The 22,501-nt window shown below is 40.5% G+C and overlaps 1 protein-coding gene across 5 annotated transcripts in view; it reads left to right on the forward strand.

Annotated features, from left to right (window-relative positions):
* Positions 1–22,501, forward strand: part of LOC127666603 (baculoviral IAP repeat-containing protein 1b-like) — a 166,774-nt gene that overhangs the window by 17,130 nt on the left and 127,143 nt on the right. For 4 of the 5 annotated variants that reach the window (XM_052159530.1, XM_052159522.1, XM_052159528.1 and 1 more), the window contains exons 4-10: positions 3,161–3,731; positions 4,171–4,270; positions 7,613–7,694; positions 8,486–8,537; positions 10,408–10,527; positions 11,267–11,366; positions 14,932–15,013. In XM_052159530.1, coding sequence (XP_052015490.1) covers positions 3,161–3,731; positions 4,171–4,270; positions 7,613–7,694; positions 8,486–8,537; positions 10,408–10,527; positions 11,267–11,366; positions 14,932–15,013 — 1,107 coding nt within the window. The remainder of the gene's footprint in view (positions 1–3,160; positions 3,732–4,170; positions 4,271–7,612; positions 7,695–8,485; positions 8,538–10,407; positions 10,528–11,266; positions 11,367–14,931; positions 15,014–22,501) is intronic. The other variant, XM_052159523.1, reaches the window with a different exon arrangement.

A 22,501-nucleotide genomic window follows, 5' to 3' on the forward strand; every position in this document is an offset into this window, starting at 1 on the left:
CCTGGGAGAGGCTGAGACTGTGCACATATTGTGTAGAACGTCATGCAGAACTGTCCCCTTCCTCTCTTAGGTTTGGGTCATGATCAACAACTGGCACCATGCTTTATTTTTCCAGCTCTTTTTCCTTTTTATTAATTAATTAAATTATTTTTATACTCCATATTTTATTCCCCCCACCCATGTCCACCCTTAGACTTCCACATCCAATACCTCCTCCCAACCCCCTGGCTCCACATGGATGTCTCCACTCCCACCCCACTTGACCTCTAAATGCCCTGGGGCCTCCAGTCTCTTGAGGGTTAGGTACATCATCTCTGAATGAGTACACACACACACACCCAGTCCTCTAATGTATGAGTCTTAGGGGCCTCATATCAGCTGGTGTATGCTATTTCTTTGGAAAGATGTCAGGGGTCCTGATTAAATGAGATTGCTGGTCCTTCTACAGATTTATCCTTCTCCTCAGCTTCATGCAGCCTTCCCTATTTCTGCAACAGTGGTCAGCTACTTCTATCCATTGGTTGGGTACAAATATCTGGATCTGACTTTTTCAGCTGCTTGTTGGGTCTTCTGGAGTACCGTCATGCTTGGTCCCTTTTTGTGAGCACTCCATAGCCTCAGTAATAGTGTCAGGCCTTAGGACCTCCCCTAGAGCTGGATCCCACTTTGGGTCTGTAGCTGGACCTTCTCTTTGTCAGACTCCTCTCCTCTTCCATCCCTGTAATTCTTTCAAAGAGGCACAGTTATGGGTCAGAGTTGTGACTGTGGGATGCCCCCCCCTCTCTCTCATTTGATGCCATCTTCCTGCTGGAAGTGGGCTCTATAAGTTCCCTCTCCCTACTGTCAGGCATTTCATCTAAGGTCCGAGTTCTGAGAGTCTCACCTCCCAGGTCTCTGGTGCATTCTGGAGGGTCTCCCCAGTCTCCTGTCTCCTGAGGTTGCCTGTTTCCATTCTTTCTGCTGGCCCTCAGGGCTTCAGTCCTTTTCTTTCACCCAATACCAGATTAGGTTTCCCTCTTCCCACGTCTCCCCACCAGGTCTCTTCCTCCCTCCCCATTTGTGATTGCTTTGTTCTCTCCTCAAGTGGGACTGAGGTGTCCTCACTTGGACCCTTTAACTTGTGGACCGTTTTGAGTTCTGTAGTCTGTATCTGGCATATTCTGTACTCTTTTTGTGGCTAATATTCACTTATTGCTGAGTGCATACCATGAATGTCCTTTTGGATCTGAGTTACCTCACTCAGGATGATATTTTCAAGTTCCACCCATTTGCCTGAAAAATTCAGGATTTCTTCGTTCTTAATAGCTGAGTAGTATTCCATTGTGTAAATGAACCACATTTTCTGTATCCATTCTCCTGTCTTGAGACAACTGGGTGGTTTCCAGTTTCTGACTATCACAAATAAGGCCACTAGGAACACAGTGGAACGTGTGCCTTTGTGGTGTGGTGGGGCTTCTTTTGGGTATATTCCCAAGAGTAGTAGAGCTGGATCTTCAGGTAGATCTATTTGCAATTTTCTGTGGACCCTCCAGATTGATTTCCAGAGTTGTTGTTGTAGTTTTCAATCCCACCAGCAATGGAGGAGTGTTCCTATTTCTCCACAATCTCTCCAACATTTGTTGTCACCTGTGGTTTTGATCTTAGCCAATCGGATTGGTATAAGGTGGACTCTCAGAGTTGTTTTGATTTGCATTTCTCTGATCACTGAGGACTTTGAACATTTTGGTAGGTACTTCTCAGGCATTTTGTGATTCCTCAGTTGTGAAATCTCAGTTTAGTTCTATACCCATTTTTTGATTGGGTTGTTTGGTGTTTTAGTAATTAGTTTCTTGAGTTCTTATTTGTCTTATTGAATATGTCCTTTGCCTTACAGAAGCTTTCCAATTTCATGAGATTGAATTTATCAATTCTTGATAATAGAGCATGAGAGCATCTGTTTTTATATCGAGGTCCTTGATCCACTTGGACTTGATCTTTGTACAAGGTGACAAATATGGGTCTATTTTTATTTTTCTACAAACAGGACTGGCACCATTCTCAACTAATCAGAATCTTTCCTTTATTAAACTATCTACTTGCCTGGATCTATCCATGTGCCCCATACAATCCATTGTAAGCAAGAGTGCCATGAAACCACAGAACTGAACCACTCTGTGAGTAGGAAAGAAGTTTATTTGGGAAGTTAAACTTTTAGATGTTCTCATGGAGGGTAGAGAATAGAGTAATGGGAAAAGCTCTGCCAATCTTAGGGGAACAGGGAGGAGAGGTGTGGGTCAGAACAGGCTGGGAGTTACTGCGAGCAGTTTGCGATATTAGGAAACAGATGACATGTCATAGGTAGTGGTAGGGTGTTTCCAGGTAAACAGAACTCTGTCTTTGGAGATTCCTGAGGAAGGCAGAGTTTAAGCTTCTGTTTCCTCAGTTAACCTCCATTTTTCTGGCCAGAGTCCTGCTTGAGTTAGGACTTTGTTACTAGCAGTACTGTTTTGGGGGCTCCCTCCTGACCTGACAGAGTTTACATGTAGAGCACTAGACCTGAGAAGTGAATACAACAAGAACAAGAGTTTTACAGAAGCGAGTAAGAGTAATTTCATCGAATTATCTCATCCAGGTGATGGGATTTGAAATATATTGATTGACATGCATGATAAATATACACTCTTATCACAACAATGGTTCCATTATTAACATAACAATTGGAACAGGCCTTGGTAATGCAAACCTGAGTAGCATTCTGTAGCCTGAGGTGGAATGGATTGTGTGTTTGCAGGCTGTTGTTCTCTTATTTAAACAACTGAAAATAAAGGCTCAAAGAGATTTTCAAAGAAGCAAAATAACTTTATTGGAGCTAAGTGAGTTACAGATGTATAAAAGGAGACACTGCCAAGATTGACAAATGACTGTGTTAGTGAGAGTCCTGAAGCACCCTGAGTAATGTTTGGGACCTTCAATCATGTGGTCAAGAAATGGAGGGAGTTGGTTATGAGTAAGGAGGCTGGTCCTTTATTTTGTCTGGCAGGCTGAAGTTAACCAAACCTTTAGTCCCTGAGCATGCCACTTCCCATTATGCATCTGAATTCCTTCCTGTGCCTGCCTAGTTATATCTGCTCTTTATGCTAAAAGCATTACCTCCCATAATCTGTTTTCCTTTGTCCTTTAGAAAATGGCGGAGCATGGGGAGGCCTCTGAGGATCAAGTTTCTGAATTTGATTATAAATTTCTCCCTGAACTTTCTGTTCTTCTTGGAGTGGATGCAGTTCAGCTGGCAAAAAGAAAAGAAGAAGAAGAGTGTAAGGAAAGAATGAAAATGAAGAAAGGTTTTAACTCGCAGATGCGCAGTGAAGCCAAACGACTAAAGACTTTTGTGACCTATGACACATTCAGATCATGGACGCCACAGGAGATGGCAGCTGCTGGATTTTACTACATTGGGGTGAAACGTGCGGTCCAGTGCTTTTGCTGTAGCTTAATCCTCTTTGGTACGAGCCTCAGGAAACTTCCCATAGAGAGCCACAGGAAATTACGACCAGAATGTGAGTTCCTTCTGGGCAAAGATGTTGGTAACATTGGCAAGTATGACATCCGGGTGAAGAGTCCAGAGAAGATGCTGAGAGGTGACAAAGCAAGGTACCATGAGGAGGAGGCTAGACTGGAGTCCTTTGAGGACTGGCCATTTTATGCCCATGGTACATCACCATGTGTACTCTCGGCAGCTGGCTTTATCTTTACAGGTAAGTGGATTCCAGTTTGTGAGGTGTTTCTGAGGTATTTAGAGTTTAGGTTCCATTTTGTGGGTAATATTTTGTTAATGAACCCTCACTGTTTTATGTTAGACATAAAATGTAATGCATTAACTTTCAAGTGTAGCAGTTTTGCTTCTGCTTTAACATATATTTAGTAGAGCATTATTGGTTTGCCATATATCTATAAATATAAACACACACATGCAGACGCATATTTGCCTGTGTATTAAAATAAAATGTTGCTTTTTCATGTATAGTTTTTAAATGTACCAGCAGTGGGATGAGGGTGTGGCTGAGTGCTAGAGCACTTCTGTAGCCCCTACAAAGGACAGGCATGCTGGAGTCTGTCTTGTTCTGACAGTATGATCAGCTCCAAGACACAGCTGGTGCCATTGCTGGGCAGTCAAAGCCTATCATGCATCTGTAGGTAAAAGGGACACTGTGCAGTGTTTCTCCTGTGGTGGATGCTTGGGAAACTGGGAAGAAGGAGACGACCCCTGGAAGGAGCATGCCAAGTGGTTCCCCAAGTAAGTGGATAAGCATTTTATTTTTACAAAGCAAAAGAGCCACATTGTTGGAGTGTTCTCTTGACTTCTGATACTTCTCTTACCCAATATGGGTCACCCCTAAAGTTTTCCAGTAAGGTAAGTAACAAATGTGAATCACAGGCACTTTGTTTTTTTCTTCTATTTAAAAGCTATTTTGCTTATATTTTTTTAATATATTTTTGGTTTGGTGTGTGTGTCTGTGTGTGTGTGTGTGTGTACACATATGTGGACTGCAGGTTAACCTAGCATATCTTCCTTATCACTCTCAGGGATCACTGAACCAGAACTCATAGATTGTCTAGACTAGTTGGTCACTGAGCCCTAGGACCTGCCCGTCTCTGCTACCCCAGGTCTAGGGTTAAAGCACTGTGTGACCATACCCCATGTTTAAGTAGATACTCAGATTCAAACTCCAGATCCTCATGCTTGTGCTAAGGCACTTTATCTATTAAGTCATCTACCTATCATCCCAAATATTAAGATGTGTTGTCAAGCAGCAGTTGTGTGAGTCCCCCTATCTAATAAATGAATTAGTCTTCCCAGGGCTGGAACAGTGTATAGATCAAAGAAAGCAAGAACTTCTAAGGCATTACAAGTAATATAGCATCCTGCAGAACATGCATCAAATGAAAATGCTTGCTGGGTGTAGTGACGTATAACTGTAATCCCAGCAATAGGAAGATGGACACTGGATAACTGGGAGGTCAAAACCACTCTCTGAGAAAATGAGCGAGGACCAGGTAGGTCCTAGGTTGCCCACATCCTAGTGCCACATGAGAACAGAAGTTTTGTTCAGAGATTCAAGGTTTTTGTTATTTATTGTAGGTCTCTGCTTAGAAAAATTATATTGTGAATATTTTTAGTGATCTGTTAAGTACTGGTTTTGAGATTTCTTTGTTTTCGTTTCTTTGTTTCTGCCAAATAAAAATCTTTCACTGAAAGATTTCACTTTCAATGAAACCCTTTCACTGGTTTTCAATTTTTCCTTATGATTGATAAAAATAAAAGGAGTAGTAAATAAGCACTTGCCAGCACCTAGTCAGGACATATTCCATCTGTCTCTTGCTAGTGTTTTCCATGGAGTAATAATAAGCAGGTTGCTTCAAAGTGAATTCCAGGTGCCTCATAAAGAATTTGCTACTATTAGAGCATATAAGACTTTAAAAACAAGTTGAACCACAGTACCATTATGTCTCCTAGGAGAAGATGGCATTAATAATGCCAAATGCCAAGTTTCTGAGTCAGCATTCAAATGCTCATCTCCCTCCATCTTCCAATGTTTTTTAAGAAAGTACTTTTTAGAGTGTGTGGAAGGGTTGGGGTGTTGTTTATATGCCAGCATGTGGGTTGGGGTGTTGTTTATATGCCAGCACGTGGGCATGGCGGTACTGCTTCTTCCCAAGTCCTTTTGCCCTCAAATCCTAAAGTCCCGCCTTTGTCTACCTGCCCAGTCATTGGCCACTGGCAAATTTATTCCCCAATCAGAACTGGCTGGAGACAGTGGCCCTCAGTGTCTTACATGTGGGATTCTCATGCAATTTGGGAACCTAATAACATAATACAAGCATTCAACTAAATCGACAATATGATTTAAGGACGTCATGTTGAGGTGGGATTGATGGCACATGCCTGTAATCCCAGGTCTGTCAAGGATGATGCAAGAGGATAAGAAATTGAAGGGTTTTATTTTTGCTGAAGAGCCTAAGGTGAGCCTGTGACATAGAATCCTATCTCAAAAGGAAAAGAAAAACATTAAAATGTTTTCAAAACAAGTTGATTTATTATAATATTTTAAAAAGGACTGATAACTCAATTCACTGTAGTCCACCCCATGTGCTCTGTCCCACATAGGCTACATTCAGGCATAGCCCAGGGCATGGAGAGAGGTGAAAAATGTAGCCAGGACCCTGGATGCCACAGACACTGAGTGGAAACCCTTGAGAATATTTGAGTCATGTGATGGAGTTCATCTTCTCATTAGAATATAAGAGGAGAAGGCTGGTCTCATCCCCACTGAAAAAATAGTTCTCAGTCCCTTACCACAGCATCAGAAGGAAACATTAATGTCAGTTAGAAGAGTATTATTTAATCTTAAAAATAGCTTTATAGGATGGAGATATGGAGCAGAGCACTAACTGCTCTTACAGAGGTCCTGGGTTTAATTCCTAGCAACCACATGGTGGATTTCAACCATCTGTAATGAATCCAACATCCTCTTCGGGTATGTCTGAAGATAGCTAGTAACTCATATATATAATAAATAAATCTTTTTTTAAAAAGTAGCTTTGTTTTTATGGGCAAGGAATACATTTCAAGATGATCTTCAACATACTTTTATAAAAAAATCAAAACCAGGTGATTTAATGTCACTTTAAAATTATCATGGCATTTTTGTTTCATACGTGAATAATGCTACAACTAATTTTCACATTTTTCATTTTCTGTCTTTGATCTGACCATGGGTACAAGGCTTCTCCCGCTCAGCTGAATCAACAAGGCAATCTATCCCATCTGACTAGCCTATACCAGTCTGTTCAATTGCTTGTTTTGTACTTTGGGTTTAAGGAAAGTGACAGCAGAGAGCCTTAGAACAAGCTTACACTACTCCTGAGGCTGATGGAGGAAGATGGCTTTAGCCCAGGAGATTACCATTAGCTGGGAGACACAGGGACACCTCATTTTAAAATAAAAACATAAGTAATCTGAAGATTCAATTTTAAATAGTTACATGTGTTGTCAATAATATAAATAAATAATCTCAGAACACTTGCAATTCTCATGAGTAAGGTGAGTTTTTAAAATTTTAATACAATAATTTTGATCATGTTTTTCCCCCTCCTCCAAGTTCTCCCAGATCCTCCCCACTTCTTACTCAGGCAAGGTCATGTTCTTTCTCTCTCTGTTTCGACCTCTTCCCAACAAAGATATCCGATAATCAAAACAATCAAAAACACTTAAAAATGCCTACAGAAATTTATGTGGCGTTTGTTTTGTGTTAGCCAACTCTTCCTGGGCCTGGGTCCTGCCCTCGAGTGCATTGATATGCCCGGTGACAATGCACTGGAGAAACTGATCTTCCCTTTATCAATAGGTATCAGATGCAAATAGTTCCTGGTTAGGGGTGGGGCCTTGTGTCCACTTTCCCGCTCAATTTTAGCCTCACTTTCAGACCTGCTCAGGCTACTACTCTTGGGACAATTTTTTTTTTGACTGTATTACTGATATTTAAAGTCCAATAATTCAATAGGTTTTCAAATGCTCATTGCAATGTAGAACATCTCTATTTATAGGAGTATATTTTAATTATGTTTTTAATTATAGATGTGAATTTCTTCAAAGTAAGAAAACCTCAGAGGAAATTGCCCAGTATATCCAAAGCTACGAGGGATTTGTTCATGTAACGGTAATTTACACCAACCAAGTTTTTCCAATAGTGTATGTTCTTTACCTAATAATATATGAATTGTCATAGTGAGGGTTTTTGCTTGTTTTGTTTTCTCTTCTCCATCATCTTGTCTGCAGAGAGGAAAACAGAAATCCTGTTGTCTTGCTAAGCTCGAACCACTTAGACTTGGTTTTCCAGGCTGGCTGTGGGTGGCTTCTGCCTCCTTCATCTTCCCTCTGACCCAGGCCACGCCCCTAGCATCCTTCTGCTGCCTCCACCTGGAAGCCAGACTCAGTCCTCTGTGGCACCTGGCAGAGGCAGGGCAGGCAGGATGCCTCCTGCAGCTAGGCCTTTAGACTCAAACTAGTGAGGACAACCTAGAGGTGGGCAGTGGGAAACACAGCCCAAACTGAAGCCAAAGGAGGCTGTATTGACTGACTTAGGAGCAGCCTCTGCAGGCAGCATGGCTGAGCTCTCTCTCAGAGGGAGAGCTGCTCAACTGGAGGAGAGCTCCTTTCCTGGGTCTCAGTTCCTCATGTGTCAAATACACCTGTGTTCGGCTGTTGGGCTGGGTGTCTGGTAAGGGCAGCTCTGAGAAAGTTTCTATTTCACTGATATTTGGAACTGCATAAAAATAAAATCCCCAAATCAATAAAAATCAAACCAAAATTAAAGGACTGCTTTTCCCAAATTCTGCTGTTCTAAGGAAACTTGGCTTCAGTGGAGGAACTTCTTCAGCTTCAGGTTACAGATTGATTATATTTCATAAGGTAATCAGTCGGTAACCAAATCCAAATTTCTTTCCTCAGGGAGAACATTTTGTGAATTCCTGGGTCAGAAGAGAACTACCTGTGGTGTCAGGTAAAAATCCAAACACATTCCAAACTCTTTGTTTGTTTTTTTCTTTTTTGTGTTCTCTCTCTCTCTCTCTCTCTCTCTCTCTCTCTCTCTCTCTCTGCCTCTGTGGTGCGTGTGTGTGTGTGTGTGTGTGTGTGTGTGTGTGTGTGTCCTTGTTTGGAAGCCAGACAAGGTCATCAGGTCCCTTGGAGGTAGAGTGACAGGCATTTGTGAACTGTTTGATGTGGATGCTGGGAACTGAACTCAGGACCTTTTGAAGAGCAGTCTGTGCTCTTAACCATTGAGCCACCTCTGCAGTCCTCATCAACTTTCTTTAAATTTCTTTAAATTATATCTTCATAAGTGATTTCCCTATTATGGAATGCCTTTGGTTTGTTTCTGGTGTCGTTTATGAACAGGAGAAATGTTTCACTCTTTAATGCACTTGCTGCTCTTGCAACTGACTCAGACACAGTTCCCAGCATCCTCTGGCAAGTCATAACTCTGCAAGTCGAGTTCCAGTAGATCCAGTGTCTTCCTCTGACCTCTGTGGCCACTGCACATGTATGGTGCAGTCAAACATATAGACAAAAAAAGCAAAGTTTAAAAGTAAATTAAAAATATATACTCACTTATTATTGTATGTGTATGTCCGTGGGTCCCATGTGCAAAGGTTCAGAATTCAGGACAACTTAAAGGATTTGGCTCTCTCCTTCTCCCATGAGGGAATTAGTTTAGAGGTCATTAGGTTTGGTGGCAAGCTTCTATATCATTGAGGTGTTCATTAAGTGGCTCAGTCTTTAGTGTAGGTAAGCAGAACTAACTATGTAGTGTTGATGCTATAATGGATGCTTCCCTTAAACAACTAAAATTTTGGATAAAATGTTTTGGAAGCAACTCTTAGGTCACTTCTACCCCCAATCTAGCCTCAGACCAAATGAATCTTGAACTTTGGTCCTCCTGTTGAGAGCTGAGAGGAGTGCAGAGTGCTTTCACTGCAAACACAAGGCTTTGCATTCTGTCTCCAGGGCCCATGTGACAAAACCAGCAGCCATTGTTGTACATTTGTTATACAAGGCTGGGGAGGCAGAGAAATGGACCCTGGAGTTCTACAACCTAGTCTATAAAGTGACAAACCCTCCTAACAACCAGGGAGAATCAGTGAAGGGTGTCCTCTGACTTCCACAGGCATGAGTCCATACATGTACATGTTCCTTCATACACACGAACACACAGAGAAATGTATGTTCTGAGACAGCTTCCTGAGACAGGTGAAGAGATCAGGTCAAGAAGGAAGCCAAAGAAAGACTGGAGTGCCAGCCTGCTCCAACCAGAGAGCACCCTGTGAGCACTAAGGAAAGCTGTAGAGCCTGTTCCCTATGACCTCATGCCTTAGGAGAAGGCAAACCTAAAATAAAATAAAGATTTATAGACTGTAAACATCATTTTGTAGAGAATTACATTAATGCATAGTATTCTCTATGCCAAAGAGATACTTAAAGCAAAAGGAAAACAATCCTGATCTAGGGTTAAGTGTGAGTACAAGCAAGCTTTAAACTTGAGAAACTTGTGAGACCAAGGTAGGGACAATGTAATTCCCAAGTCCTCACAGCATGGGAAATGCAGGAGCCAGTGTCCAGAGGCCAGGAGGAGGTAGAAAGTCTAATGAAGCCCCTACCCTGGCCCCCACCACAGTTCCTCAATATGGTCTTCTCAAAGAGCAAGCCATCAAAATGATTGTTTTGAAACAGCCACAGGGGAAATGACCTCAGTCTGGAAACCTGAATCTCCTCTTGATTTTGCTGTATCCTGATGATATATGGTTAAGGGACAGTCTGAAGTCTTGAACTTTAAGATCAAAGCCTACTGGTCTCACCTGCATCCTTTTCCCAAGCTTACTGCAATGACAGTGTCTTTGCTAATGAAGAACTAAGGATGGACACATTTAAGGACTGGCCCCACAAATCACCTTTGGCTGTTGAAGCTCTGGTCAGAGCAGGCCTTTTCTACACAGGTGAGTAAAGTTTTTTTCTTTATGTTTGTGTGTGTGTGTGTGTGTGTGTGTGCACTTGCCTACATGTAAATATGTATGCCTTTGAGGCATGCTGCCCTCGGGGGCCAGACAGGGTGTTGCATTTGGGGCTGGAGTTACAATTGTCTGTGAGCCATCATGTGGTCATTGGATCAAAACCTGATTTCTTCCCAAGAGCAATCACTGCTCTCATCTTGATCATCTCCTTAGAGTCAGTATTTTCTGTGGACCACATATTCAAATCCTCTTGCATCTTTCTTCAGTCTTCATCATTTGTCCTAGATCTCTTGGGGCTCATAAGACCTTCAGTTTCCCACAGCTCCCTCAGTGTTCAGCCTCTGAACTTGGGAATTCTGCAGACACCTCTTCCAACAGACATTTTCCACTGGCGCAGATGATCTTCTTACCACATGGTCTTAGTGCTTTATCTCCTCTTTCCAGCCTTCCTCAAGTCTGTCTCATGTTCCTATTTTAAGTTAAATAAAACTGGCAGTAATGTAAGGAGAGACAACTGATTCTTCATAATCTAGCTTGCATGGAGAATTTAATTTGTTCTTCTGTCCCACCTGAGCTACGAGTATATTCTTTCTGATTTACTCACTAAGCAATTGCTTGTTGGGTGCCTATGAATGTGAATGCCAAGTAAATCTAGACAGCTGGAGTTGTCTTTTTTTGAGTTGGCAGGTGTGTGTGATTTAAACTGACCCCATTCGTTTTGTAGGCAAAAGGGACGTTGTCCGGTGTTTTTCCTGTGGAGGATGTATGGAGAAGTGGGAAGAAGGTGATGACCCAATAGAAGATCATACCAAGCTTTTTCCCAAGTGAGTAAAATGAGTTCTGTTGACTGTGAACATGCTTCAACTGTTATTCCCTCTCTGTCTGTGTCTTACCTGTGGATGGTCTCTGTCCACCCTTCTGTTCCCTCTGTGAAGGGCACATTCTCATGTCTGCTCCCTTGTTTCCCAAGACACCCTGCCTTTCTGGTTTTTTCTCTTCATAGTTACATCTTGATTTTGGTTGGGCCAATATACAGACTTTCAAACACAGGATTTCTCTATGTAGCCCTAGCAATCATAGAAATTCTATCTATCCCATGTAGGACTTGAACCCATGATCCTCCTGCCTCAGCCACCCAAGTTCTGGCATTAAAGAGGGGTGCTATCATATCTGGAAATTACATCCTTTTCTGATTCTTTTGATTACAAACTATTCTTCCTCTTCTCCTCCTCCTGGAATCCTTTAGTGTTTTCTGTGTCTGCTCTCTGAGACATCCCAAGTGGTTTTCGTTTTCCAGTGCTGGGGACAGAAGCACTGACCTGGGCACGCTAGGCAATCCCTTACTAGTGAGTTATTCTTGCCCCCTTTTCTGCCTTCTTCAAGTTATTTTATTTTTTATGTTTCAACAAAGTTATTTTAATTTTAATTGGAAGCTATAATGTAAAAAATGAAATGAAATGATAGTCCATAATAGTGAAACAAAAACCTAAGTCTTGAGTTCAGCAAAATATGCAAAATTTCAAGGCTCATTCAGATTTTAGGAAACAAAATTTAAACACAGGATTTCTCTATGAAATGAAATTATTTCAAATAATATGGAATTTTTGCATTATAAGACAATGTTATATCAGATATTTTGTAATTTATTTTTGAAATTATAATTACATTACTTTCTTTCTTCCAATAATATTATCTTCTTATTCTATCCCTATACTCCACAACCCCTGGTTTGTTCTCACTCAAATTCATGACCTCTTTGTCTTTAATTGCTATTTTTTTCTTTTTTTATTTCTAAACCCTTCTCTTTTTTTCTTTCTTTTTAATTCAATATATTCTTTATTTACATTTCAAGTGATTTTTCCTTTCCTGGATCCCCCCTCCCCAAAAGTCCCATAAGCCTTCTTCCCTCCCCCTGCTCCCCAATCCATCCTTCACACTTTCCTGTCCTTGTGTTCCCTACACTGCTACATTGAGCCTTTCCAGTACCAGGGAAGGTTATTTTCATTTCTATTCTGCACACAAGACAAGTCTAGAAATGTTTAGCTGCAGAATGAAATTTGTTGTTTTGCTTAGTAATTAGAATCTTCAAAGATAAATATTAGTCTATGCAGACTGAAAAGTGTGTATTAAAAGGCTCAAATGACCAAAAGAAAAAAAAGAAAAAAAAAGGAAAAAAGGGGTGTATTTCTGGGCACAGTGATATACACATGGAATCCTAGCTCTCTGAAACATGAAGGAAGAAAACTAGTTTTCTTTTATATTAAATGCTTTAGTATGAGTCATCCTGAAATCCAGTACTTGTAATTAAGAAGTACGAGTCTTTTGTCTGGTATCCCCTGGAAGGCATGAAAATCTGCAACTGTGTTGGTGTCCCTGCAGTCTCTGTTCAGCTCTATAGCTGTGTTGTGTGTGCTTCCAATGCTTACCTAAAACTGATGTAAACTGATGGAAGTCTAATTACTGAACTTTAAAATTAAAGGTTTAAATAAAATAATTTATAATAATATCTGGTCTTTTGATAGAATGGTAATAATATCCCAAAAGATGAAAAATATTATTTTTAAAGTATCTTATTAGTATACATTATTTATATACAGTAATGACATTTTCACATATGTACATTATGACCTTTACATATTACTTAGGGTTTTACTGCTGTGAACAGACATCTTGGCCAAGGCTACTATTATAAGGACATTTACTTGGAGCAGGTTTAGAGATTCAGTCCAGTATCATACAGGTGGGAGCACGGCATGGGGCTGGAGGAGCTAAGAGTTCTACATCTTCATCTGAAGGCTGCTATGTGAAAAGTAGATTCCAGGCAGAGAGGTTGAGGGTCTTAGAGCGCACACCAACAGTGACACATCTACTCCAACAAGGCCACACCTCCTAATAGTGAAGCATATAGAAACCTTTAATATATGTACGTATATTATAGACTGTTACAGTCATGCTCACCAACATCCTCCCATTGTCCTATCTTATCTGCCTCTAGATCCCCTGGGCCACTTTTCTTCTAAGTCACCTGTTTCAGATGAGCCCAAGGATTCATAGCAAGACTTATTGTCAACATACATACATACATATGTACATACATACATACATAACTAAATAGGGTTTATTCCATCTAATCATGAAGGTAAAAAATGATTAACAGCACTGAACACTTTGATTGTTTTCCTTTTACTTACTTTTTAAAGATTTTTATTTTATGTGCATGAGTGTTTTTCTGCATGTGCATCTGTGTACTACTTGCATGCCTTGTGTCCACAGAGGTCAGAAAGAGGGCATTAGATCCCCAGGAACTAGAGTTGCAGGAGGTCTGGAGCCGGCTGATAAGGGTGTTGGGAACCAAGCCTGAGTCCTTTGCAGGAGCACTAAGTGTTGTTCTGTGGAGCCATTATTTCAGCCTCCTCCCCCGCCCTTTCTCATTTGTAAGTAGTATGTAGGAAATTCCTGAGAATTCGGGGACCTTCTTCTTAAGCCCTACCATAGTAAATTGTAAGGCAATATAGCTGTATTTAAAACATTGTCTAGTATCTATCAATGGAGTTTTGTTTTAATTACAAACCAGCATGCTGTTATGAGTACCTAATGTATTTACCTGTCTGGTTTAAAGGAAAATAACTATAAAGGGTCTATGAAACCAGGCTATGGAAAGCAACCACAGGAACCTCACAAGCAGTTCTTTGGCGAGTTTCTCTCTGACATCACCTCTAGTGGAACTCTACAAGGCAAACATACATGACAGTCTTCACTGAAGACGGAGCACACCAAACCAATGCTCAGTGCTCCCTTCCCACTGTCAGTGGAGTCATAGTTATACTCCTTCATCATAGGTCCTTTTGCATGTTTGCTAATCAAAACATCCTTTCACCTGTGTGCTACAGGAAAACATTCTGTCAAGTGTGTGCTTTAGCCAGACATCCTTTCACCTGTGTGCCCCAGCAAACCACCATTTGACCTTAACTGACTTTCCAAACAAATCAGAAGTTCCCACTTCACCCTGGTGATCTCCTTGTCTCTGCTCCCAGTGTTGGTTATGATTGTTATTCTTTAAGCTCATCTTAGATGGATTTATGGACAGATAATAACTCTGTACTCATCCAAACACACTCCCCAACGATCCTTACCATTCACTCTGTTATGGTAAGACTATATGTCATGTTATGTTATGTTATGTTATGTTATGTTATGTTATGTTATGTATGTTATGTTATGTTATGTAAAGGCACAGACTGAATGTTTACACAGTGCAGCACTGACAGAATTACTGAAATTGTTAGCTTTCTACTTCTTTCTTGTCCCTGAATCTTCATGTTTTCTACAAAGCCAATGAAAACACTTAGCTGCACAGAACCATTGACGACTTTTTTCTTCTCTGAATAGCTGTGTATTTCTTCAAACCCTGAAGTCCTCTGCAGAAGTGATTCCAGACCTTCAGAGCCAGTTTGTACTTCCAGAAATCATGGTAATGAACACTGCTCTCTTCTGACTCATCAGCACATAATTGTGTGGTTGAACATTATTGCGAATAGCACTTGCCAATTGTAAATGTATCATCCCTACAGAAATTCAACAAGTATTTTAAAAGTCCTACCAAGTGTAGAGAGGAACTTCCCAGTGAATGAGGGTGACGCAATGTCTAGCTCCATAAAACATACAGTCTGTCCCTTCTCCTGTAAGATGTCTATTGGTGAAATTCTTTCAGCCTATTCCTGATAAACACCCAGGCTACATGGATGCCATCTGCAATCTCTAGAGGGCAGTAGGCTTGACTTCTTCTTTTGAGATGTGCAAGGCAAGTTTCATTTGGTTTGGTTGAAATTTTGTTTGGGACAGGTTCACCCTGTGTAGCGCAGGCTGACTTTGAACTTGCTATGCTCAAATTGCAGACTGACTGGGAATCTATAATCCCCCTGCTTCAACCTTCCAAATGCTGGGATTATGAGTGTGTGCCACCATTCCTATTTGATTTTTGTTCTTTACTGCAATCAAGGAGATCAAACCCAATGCCTTGTACATGCTAGGAACGGAATCTATGACTGGCCTGCAGGCATATATCTTTAAGGAAATCGAATCGGCAGCAAAATCATGAACGCAGACTACAGTCTAAACCCCACCAAATATTTCTCTTAAGTAGAATCTAACTATGACTTCATTGTTGACACAAGTCACCTCCTATTGTCATAATGATAGGTATGCTGGAACTCATGCCACAGAACAGGGAACAAACCTGGGCATGGGTCTCAAGCTGGCCAGTTATTATTTGGCCACTCCCTCAATTTATGCTCCATCTTTATCCCTACACATTGTATAGGCAGAACAAATTGCAGGTCCAAGGTTTTGTGACTGGTTAGGTGCCCCAGTCTTGGAAGTCTTGATTTCTTACTAGAGAAGGCCAGTTCAGACTCCATATTTCCCACTGCTAGTAGTCTTAGCTAGGGTACCCTCATAGAATCTTGGGAGTTTCTGTTGCCCTAGGTTTCTACCTTGTCCTAGAGATGTCCCCCCTCTTTAATTTTGTTGTGTCTAGAGTACCGTCTTCCTCAGTCCTTCCCCCACCTAATATCTCCTGTTAAGTCCCCACCCTTTCCTCATTTATCCCCCTCCCCATTGACCTATAATGTTTATTCTATTTTCCCTACTCTGTATGATTCACATGACCCCACTTGAGTTCTCCTTGATATTTAGCTTCTGTGGGTCTGTGGACTGTACAATGCTTACCCTTTTCTCTAATGGATAATATCTGCTTGTAACAGCACATACCATGTTTGTCTTCTAGGACTGGGTTACCTCACTCAGGATGTTCTTTTCTAGTTCCATCAGTTTGCTACCCATCAAGTTTCTTGGTGTCCTTGTTTTTAATAGCTGAGTAGTATGCCATTGTGCAAACGTATCACATTTTCTTTATCCATTCTTCCATTGGGGGACCTGTAGGTTATTTCCAGTTTCTGGCTATTATGAATAAAGCTGCTTTGAACATGGTTGATCAAGTGTCTTTATCTTTTTTTGTTGTTCTTTTTTTCTTTTTTTAAATTATTTTCTTTTTTATTTGATATATTTTTTATTTACATTTCAAATGATTTTCCCTTTTTGGCTCCCCACTTCCCAAAATTCCAATAAGCCCTCTTCCCTCCCCCTATTCCCCCCATCCAACCCTTCCCTGTTCTTGTATTCCCCTATACTGCTGCACTGAGTCTTTCCAGAACCAGGGGCCACTCCTCTGTTCTCTTGGACATCATTTAATATGTGGATTATGTCTTGAGTATTCCACATATCTAGGCTAATATCCACTTATCAGTGAGTGCATATCATGATTGATCTTTTGAGACTGAGTTGCCTCATTTAGTATGATGTTCTCCCGATCCATCCATTTGTCCATGAATTTCATGAATTCATTGTTTCTGATGGCTGAATAGTACTCCATTGCGGATATATACCACATTTTTTTTGTATCCATTCCTCCGTTGAGGGACACCTGGGTTCTTTCCAGCTTCTGGCTATTACAAACAGGGCTGCTATGAACATAGTGGAGCATGTGTGCTTATTGTGTACCTGGGAATCCTCTGGAATGGTATAGCAGGGTCCTCCGGAAGTGTCATGCCCAGATTTATGAGGAACTGCCAGACTGATTTCTCCACTCCCACCAGCAGTGGAGGAGTCTTCCTCTTTCTCCACATCCTTGCCAACACCAGCTGTCACCTGAGTTTTTAACCTTAGCCATTCTGACTGGTGTGAGGTGAAATCTCAGGGTTGTTTTGATTTGCATTTCCCTAATGACTAATGATGTTGAACATTTCTTAAGGTGCTTCTCAGCCATCTGAAGTTCTTCAGGTGAAAATTCTTTGTTTAGCACTGTATCCCACTTTTTAATAGGGTTATTTGGTTCTCTGGGTTCTACCTTCTTGAGTTCTTTGTATATATTAGATACTAGCCCTCTGTCGGATTTAGGGTTGGTGAAGATCCTTTCCCAATCTGTTGGTTGCCGTTTTGTCCTTTTGACAGTGTCCTTTGCCTTACAGAAACTTTGTAATTTTATGAGGTCCCATTTGTCAATGCTTGGTCTTAGAGCGTAAGCTATTGGTGTTCTATTCAGGAACTTTTCCCCCGTGCCCATGTCTTCAAGGGTCTTCCCCAGTTTCTTTTCTATTAGTTTCAGTGTGTCCGGTTTTATGTGGAGGTCCTTGATCCACTTGGAGTTGAGCTTAGTACAAGGAGATAAGAATGGATCAATTTGCATTCTTCTGCATGCTGACCTCCAATTGAACCAGCACCATTTGTTGAAAAGGCTATCTTTTTTCCACTGGATGCTTTCAGCTCCTTTCAGCTCCTTCCGAAGATCAAGGGACCATAGGTGTGTGGGTTCATTTCTGGGTCTTCAATCCTATTCCATTGATCTGCTTGCCTGACATTGTACCAATACAATACAGTTTTATCACTATTGCTCTGTAGTAATGTTTGAGGTCTAGGATACTGATTCCCCCAGAAGTTCCTTTACTGTTGAGAATAGTTTTAGCTATCCTGGGTTTTTTGTTATTCCAGATGAATTTGAGAATTGCTCTTTCTAACTCTATGAAGTACTGAGTTGGGATTTTGATGGTGATTGCATTGAATCTATAGATTGCTTTTGGCAAGATAGCCATTTTAACTATATTAATCCTGACAATTCATGAGCGTGGAAGATTTTTCCATTTTCTGAGGTCTTCTTCAATTTCCTTCACAGACATCTGAAGATTTTGTCATATAGGTCTTTCACTTGCTTGGTTAGAGTCACCTGAAGATACTTTATTCTGTTTGTGGCTATTGTGAAGGGTGTCATTTCCCTAATTTCTTTCTCAGTCTGCTTATCCTTTGAGTATAGAAACGTTACTGACTTGCTTGAGTTGATTTTGTAACCAGCCACTTTGTTGAAGTTGTTTATCAGCTGTAGGAGTTCCCTGGTAGAGTTTTTTGGGTCACTTAAATATGCTATCATATCATCTGCAAATAGTGATAATTTGACTTCTTCCTTTCCAATTTGTATCTCTTTGATCTCCTTATGTTGTCTAATTGCTCTAGCTAGGACTTCAAGAACTATATTGAAAAGATATGGAGAGAGGGGGCAGCCTTGTCTAGTCCCTGATTTTAGTAGGATTGCTTCAAGTTACTCTCCATTTAGTTTGATGTTGGCTATCGATTTGCTGTATATTGCTTTTACTGTGTTTAGGTATGGGCCTTGAATTCCTGTTCTTTCCAAGACTTTTAGCATGAAAGGATACTGAATTTTGTCAAATGCTTTTTCAGCATCTAATGAAATGATCATGTGGTTTTTTTCTTTGAGTTTGTTTATGTAGTGAATAGCATTGATGGATTTCTTTATATTGAATCATCCCTGCATCCCTGGTATGAAGCCTACTTGATCATGGTGGATGACCATTTTGATGTGTTCTTGGATTCGGTGGGCAAGAATTTTATTGAGTATTTTTGCATTGATATTCATAAGGGATATTAGCCTGAAATTCTCTTTCTTTGTTGGATCTTTGTGTGGTTTTGGTATCAGTGTAATTGCAGCTTCGTAGAACGAGTTGGGTAGTGTTCCTTCTGTTTCTATCTGGTGGAATAGTTTGAAGAGTATTGGTGTTAAGTCTTCTTTGAAGGTCTGATAGAATTCTGCACTAAAACCTGTGCTTTTTTTCATTGGAAGGCTATCTATGACTCCTTCTATTTCTTTAGGGGTTATGGGACTGTTTAGATGATCTATTTGGTCCTGATTTAATTTTGGTATTTGGTATCTGTCTAGGAAATTGTCCATTTCCTCCAGATTCTCCAGTTGTGTTGACTACAGGCTTTTGTAGTAGGATCTGATAATTTTTTGAATTACCTCAGTTTCTGTTGTTATATTTCCCTTTTCATTTCTAATTTTGTTAATTTGGATACTGTCTCTGTGCCCTTTGGTTAGTCTGGCTAAGGGTTGATCTATCTTGTTGATTTTTTTCAAAGAACCAGCTCCTGGTTTTGTTGATTCTTTGTATGGTTCTCTTAGTTTCTACTTGATTAATTTCAGCCCTGAGTTTGATGATTTCCTGTCTTCTTCTCCTCCTGGGTGAATTAGATTCTTTTTGTTCCAGGGCTTTCAGTTGTGCCATTAAGCTTCTAGTATATACTCTCTCTAGTTTCTTTTTTGGAGGCACTCAAAACTGTGTTTTCCTCTTAGCACTGCTTTCATTGTGTCCCATAATTTTGGGTATGTTGTTCCTTCATTTTCATTAAATTCTAAAAAGTCTTTGATTTCTTTCTTTATTTCTTCCTTGACCAAGGTATCATTGAGTAGAGTATTGTTCAGTTTCCATGTGTAAGTGGGCTTTCTGTTGTTTTTGTTGTTATTAAAGACCACTTTTACTCCATAGTGATCTGATAGGAGGCATGAGATTATTTTGATCTTATGTTTGTTGAGGTCTGTCTTGTGACCAACTACATGATTGATTTTGGAGAAGGTACCATGAGGTGCTGAGAAAAAGGTATATTCTTTTGCTTTGAGATGAAAAGTTCTATATATATCTGTTAAATCCAATTGGCCCAAAGCTTCAATTAGTTTCACTGTCTCCCAGTTTAGTTTCTGTTTTCCTGATCGATCCATTGAGGAGAGTGGGTTTTTGAAGTCACCCACAATTATTGTGTTAGGTGCAATGTGTGCTTTGAGCTTTAGTAAAGTTTTTTTTATGAATGAGGGTGCCCTGGCATTTGGAGCATAGATGCTCCACTGGTTCAGCATTGAGAGTTCTTCTTGGTGGATTTTTCCTTTGATCAGCAAGAAGTGTCCTTCCATGTCTCTTTTGATGACATTAGGTTGAAAGTCAATTTTATCTGATATTAGAATGGCAACCCTGGCTTGTTTTCTAAGACCATTTGCTTGTAGAATTGTCTTCCTGCCTTTTACTCTAAGGTAGCTTTTGTCTTTGACACTGAGGTGTGTTTCCTGAATGCAGCAAAATGAAGGGTCCAGTCTGTTAGTCTATGTCTTTTTATTGGGGAATTGAGTCCATTGATGTTAAGAGATATTAAGGAGTAATGATTATTGCTTCCTATCATTTTTGATGTTAATTTTATACTTGTGTGGTTATCTTCTTTCAGGTTTGATGAAAGGTTATTATCCTGCTTTTTCCAGGGTATAGTTTCCCTCCTTATATTGGTGTTTTCCCCCTATTATCCTTTGTAGGGCTGGGTTTGTGGAAAGATATTGTGTAAATTTGGTTTTGTCATGGAATATCTTGGTTTCTCCATCTATAGTGATTGAGAGTTTGGCTGGGTATAGTAGTCTTGGCTGGAATTTGTGTTCTCTTAGAGTCTGCATGAGATCTGCCCAGGATCTTCTAGCTTTCATGGTCTCTGGTGAGAAGTCTGGTGTAATTCTGATAGGTCTTCCTTTATATGTCACTTGGCCTTTTTCTCTTACTGCCTTTAGTATTCTTTCTTTGTTCAGTACATTTGGGGTTTTTATTATTATGGGAGGTATTTCTATTCTGGTCCAGTCTGTTTGGAGTTCTGTAGGCTTCTTGTATATTCATGGGTATCTCTCTCTTTAGGTTAGGGAAGTTTTCTTCCATAGTTTTGTTGAAGATATTTGCTGGCCCTTTAAGTTGTAAATCTTTACGCTCATCAATTCCTATAATCCTTAGGATTGGCTTTCTCATTGTGTCCTGGATTTCCTGAATGTTTTGGGTTATAAGCTTTTTGCATTTTGCATTTTCTTTGACTGTTGAGTCCATGGTTTCTATGGTATCTTTGGCATCTGAGATTCTTTCTTCTATATCTTGTATTCCTTTACTTGCTTGTTTGTGTTTTCTTCTAATTCTTTGAGAGATTTTTGTATTTCCTCTTTCATGACTTCTGCCTGTTGATCAAAGTTCTCCTGTATTTTTTAAAGTGATTTTTGTATTTTCTCCTCATTGTCTACTATCTTTTGACCCATGTTCTCCTGAATTTCCTAAAGTGATTTTTGTGTTTCCCTTGTAAGGGCTTCTAGCTTTTGATCATTTTTCTCCTGAATTTCTTTAAGAGATTTATTTATGTCCTTCATGTGTTCCTCTAATAGAATCATGACCAGTGATTTTAAATCCAACTTTTGTTTTTCTGGTATGTTGGGGTATCCAGGACTATGACCAGTGATTTTAAATCCAACTTTTGTTTTTCTGGTATGTTGGGGTATCCAGGACTTGCTGTTGTTGGAGAATTCAGTTCAGTTGCTGCCATAATGCCTTGGTTTCGGTTAGTAAAGTTCCTACATTTGCCTTTAGCCATCTAGTTCTCACTGTTGTTAGATGGTGCTATTGTCACTGACTGATGCTTCAACCTCCTGTGGACCTTTAAGGCTATTTCTGTGACACTGGATGCCTGGGTTTCCTCTGGCCCAGGTTGTTCATGTGCTGCCTTCCTCTTTTGTGCTGTTGGAACCCTGCTGAGTCTTGCCCCAAGCAATGTTATACTTGGGTTGTATCAGTGAACCAGGTGCTCCTGGACTACTCTGGTGCTGCTCTTCTGCCCCAGCAGGTGGGGAGTCACTCCCTCTGCTGATCTCCAGGCAGGACACAATCCCCACAACAGGCTAGCTGGCAGATGAACTGCCTATGTGCTCAGGTCCTGGGCATAGGCAGACCCCTGGCAGTTTACACCCCCAGAGATCTTAAACTCAGGGTATCTCAGTACCTGGGGCTGCTTTTCTGTCCCAGCAGGCAGGGAAGATGGCAGCCAGGAGTCTCAATGTCCTTATGATAGGATGGAAAATCTTTTGGGTATATGCCTAGGAGTGGTATAGCTAGGTCTTGAGGTAACTCTGTTCCTAATTTTCTGAGAAACTGCCAAAATGATTTTCCAAGTGACTGTACAAGTTTGTATTCATACCAGTAATGAAGAAGTGTTCCCCCTTTCCCACATCCTCACTAGCAGAAGCTATTGCTTGAGTAGTTGATCTCAGGAGGTT

The sequence above is a fragment of the Apodemus sylvaticus genome, chromosome 16 (assembly GCF_947179515.1).
Source record: "Apodemus sylvaticus chromosome 16, mApoSyl1.1, whole genome shotgun sequence".
Taxonomy (NCBI): Eukaryota; Metazoa; Chordata; class Mammalia; order Rodentia; family Muridae; genus Apodemus; species Apodemus sylvaticus.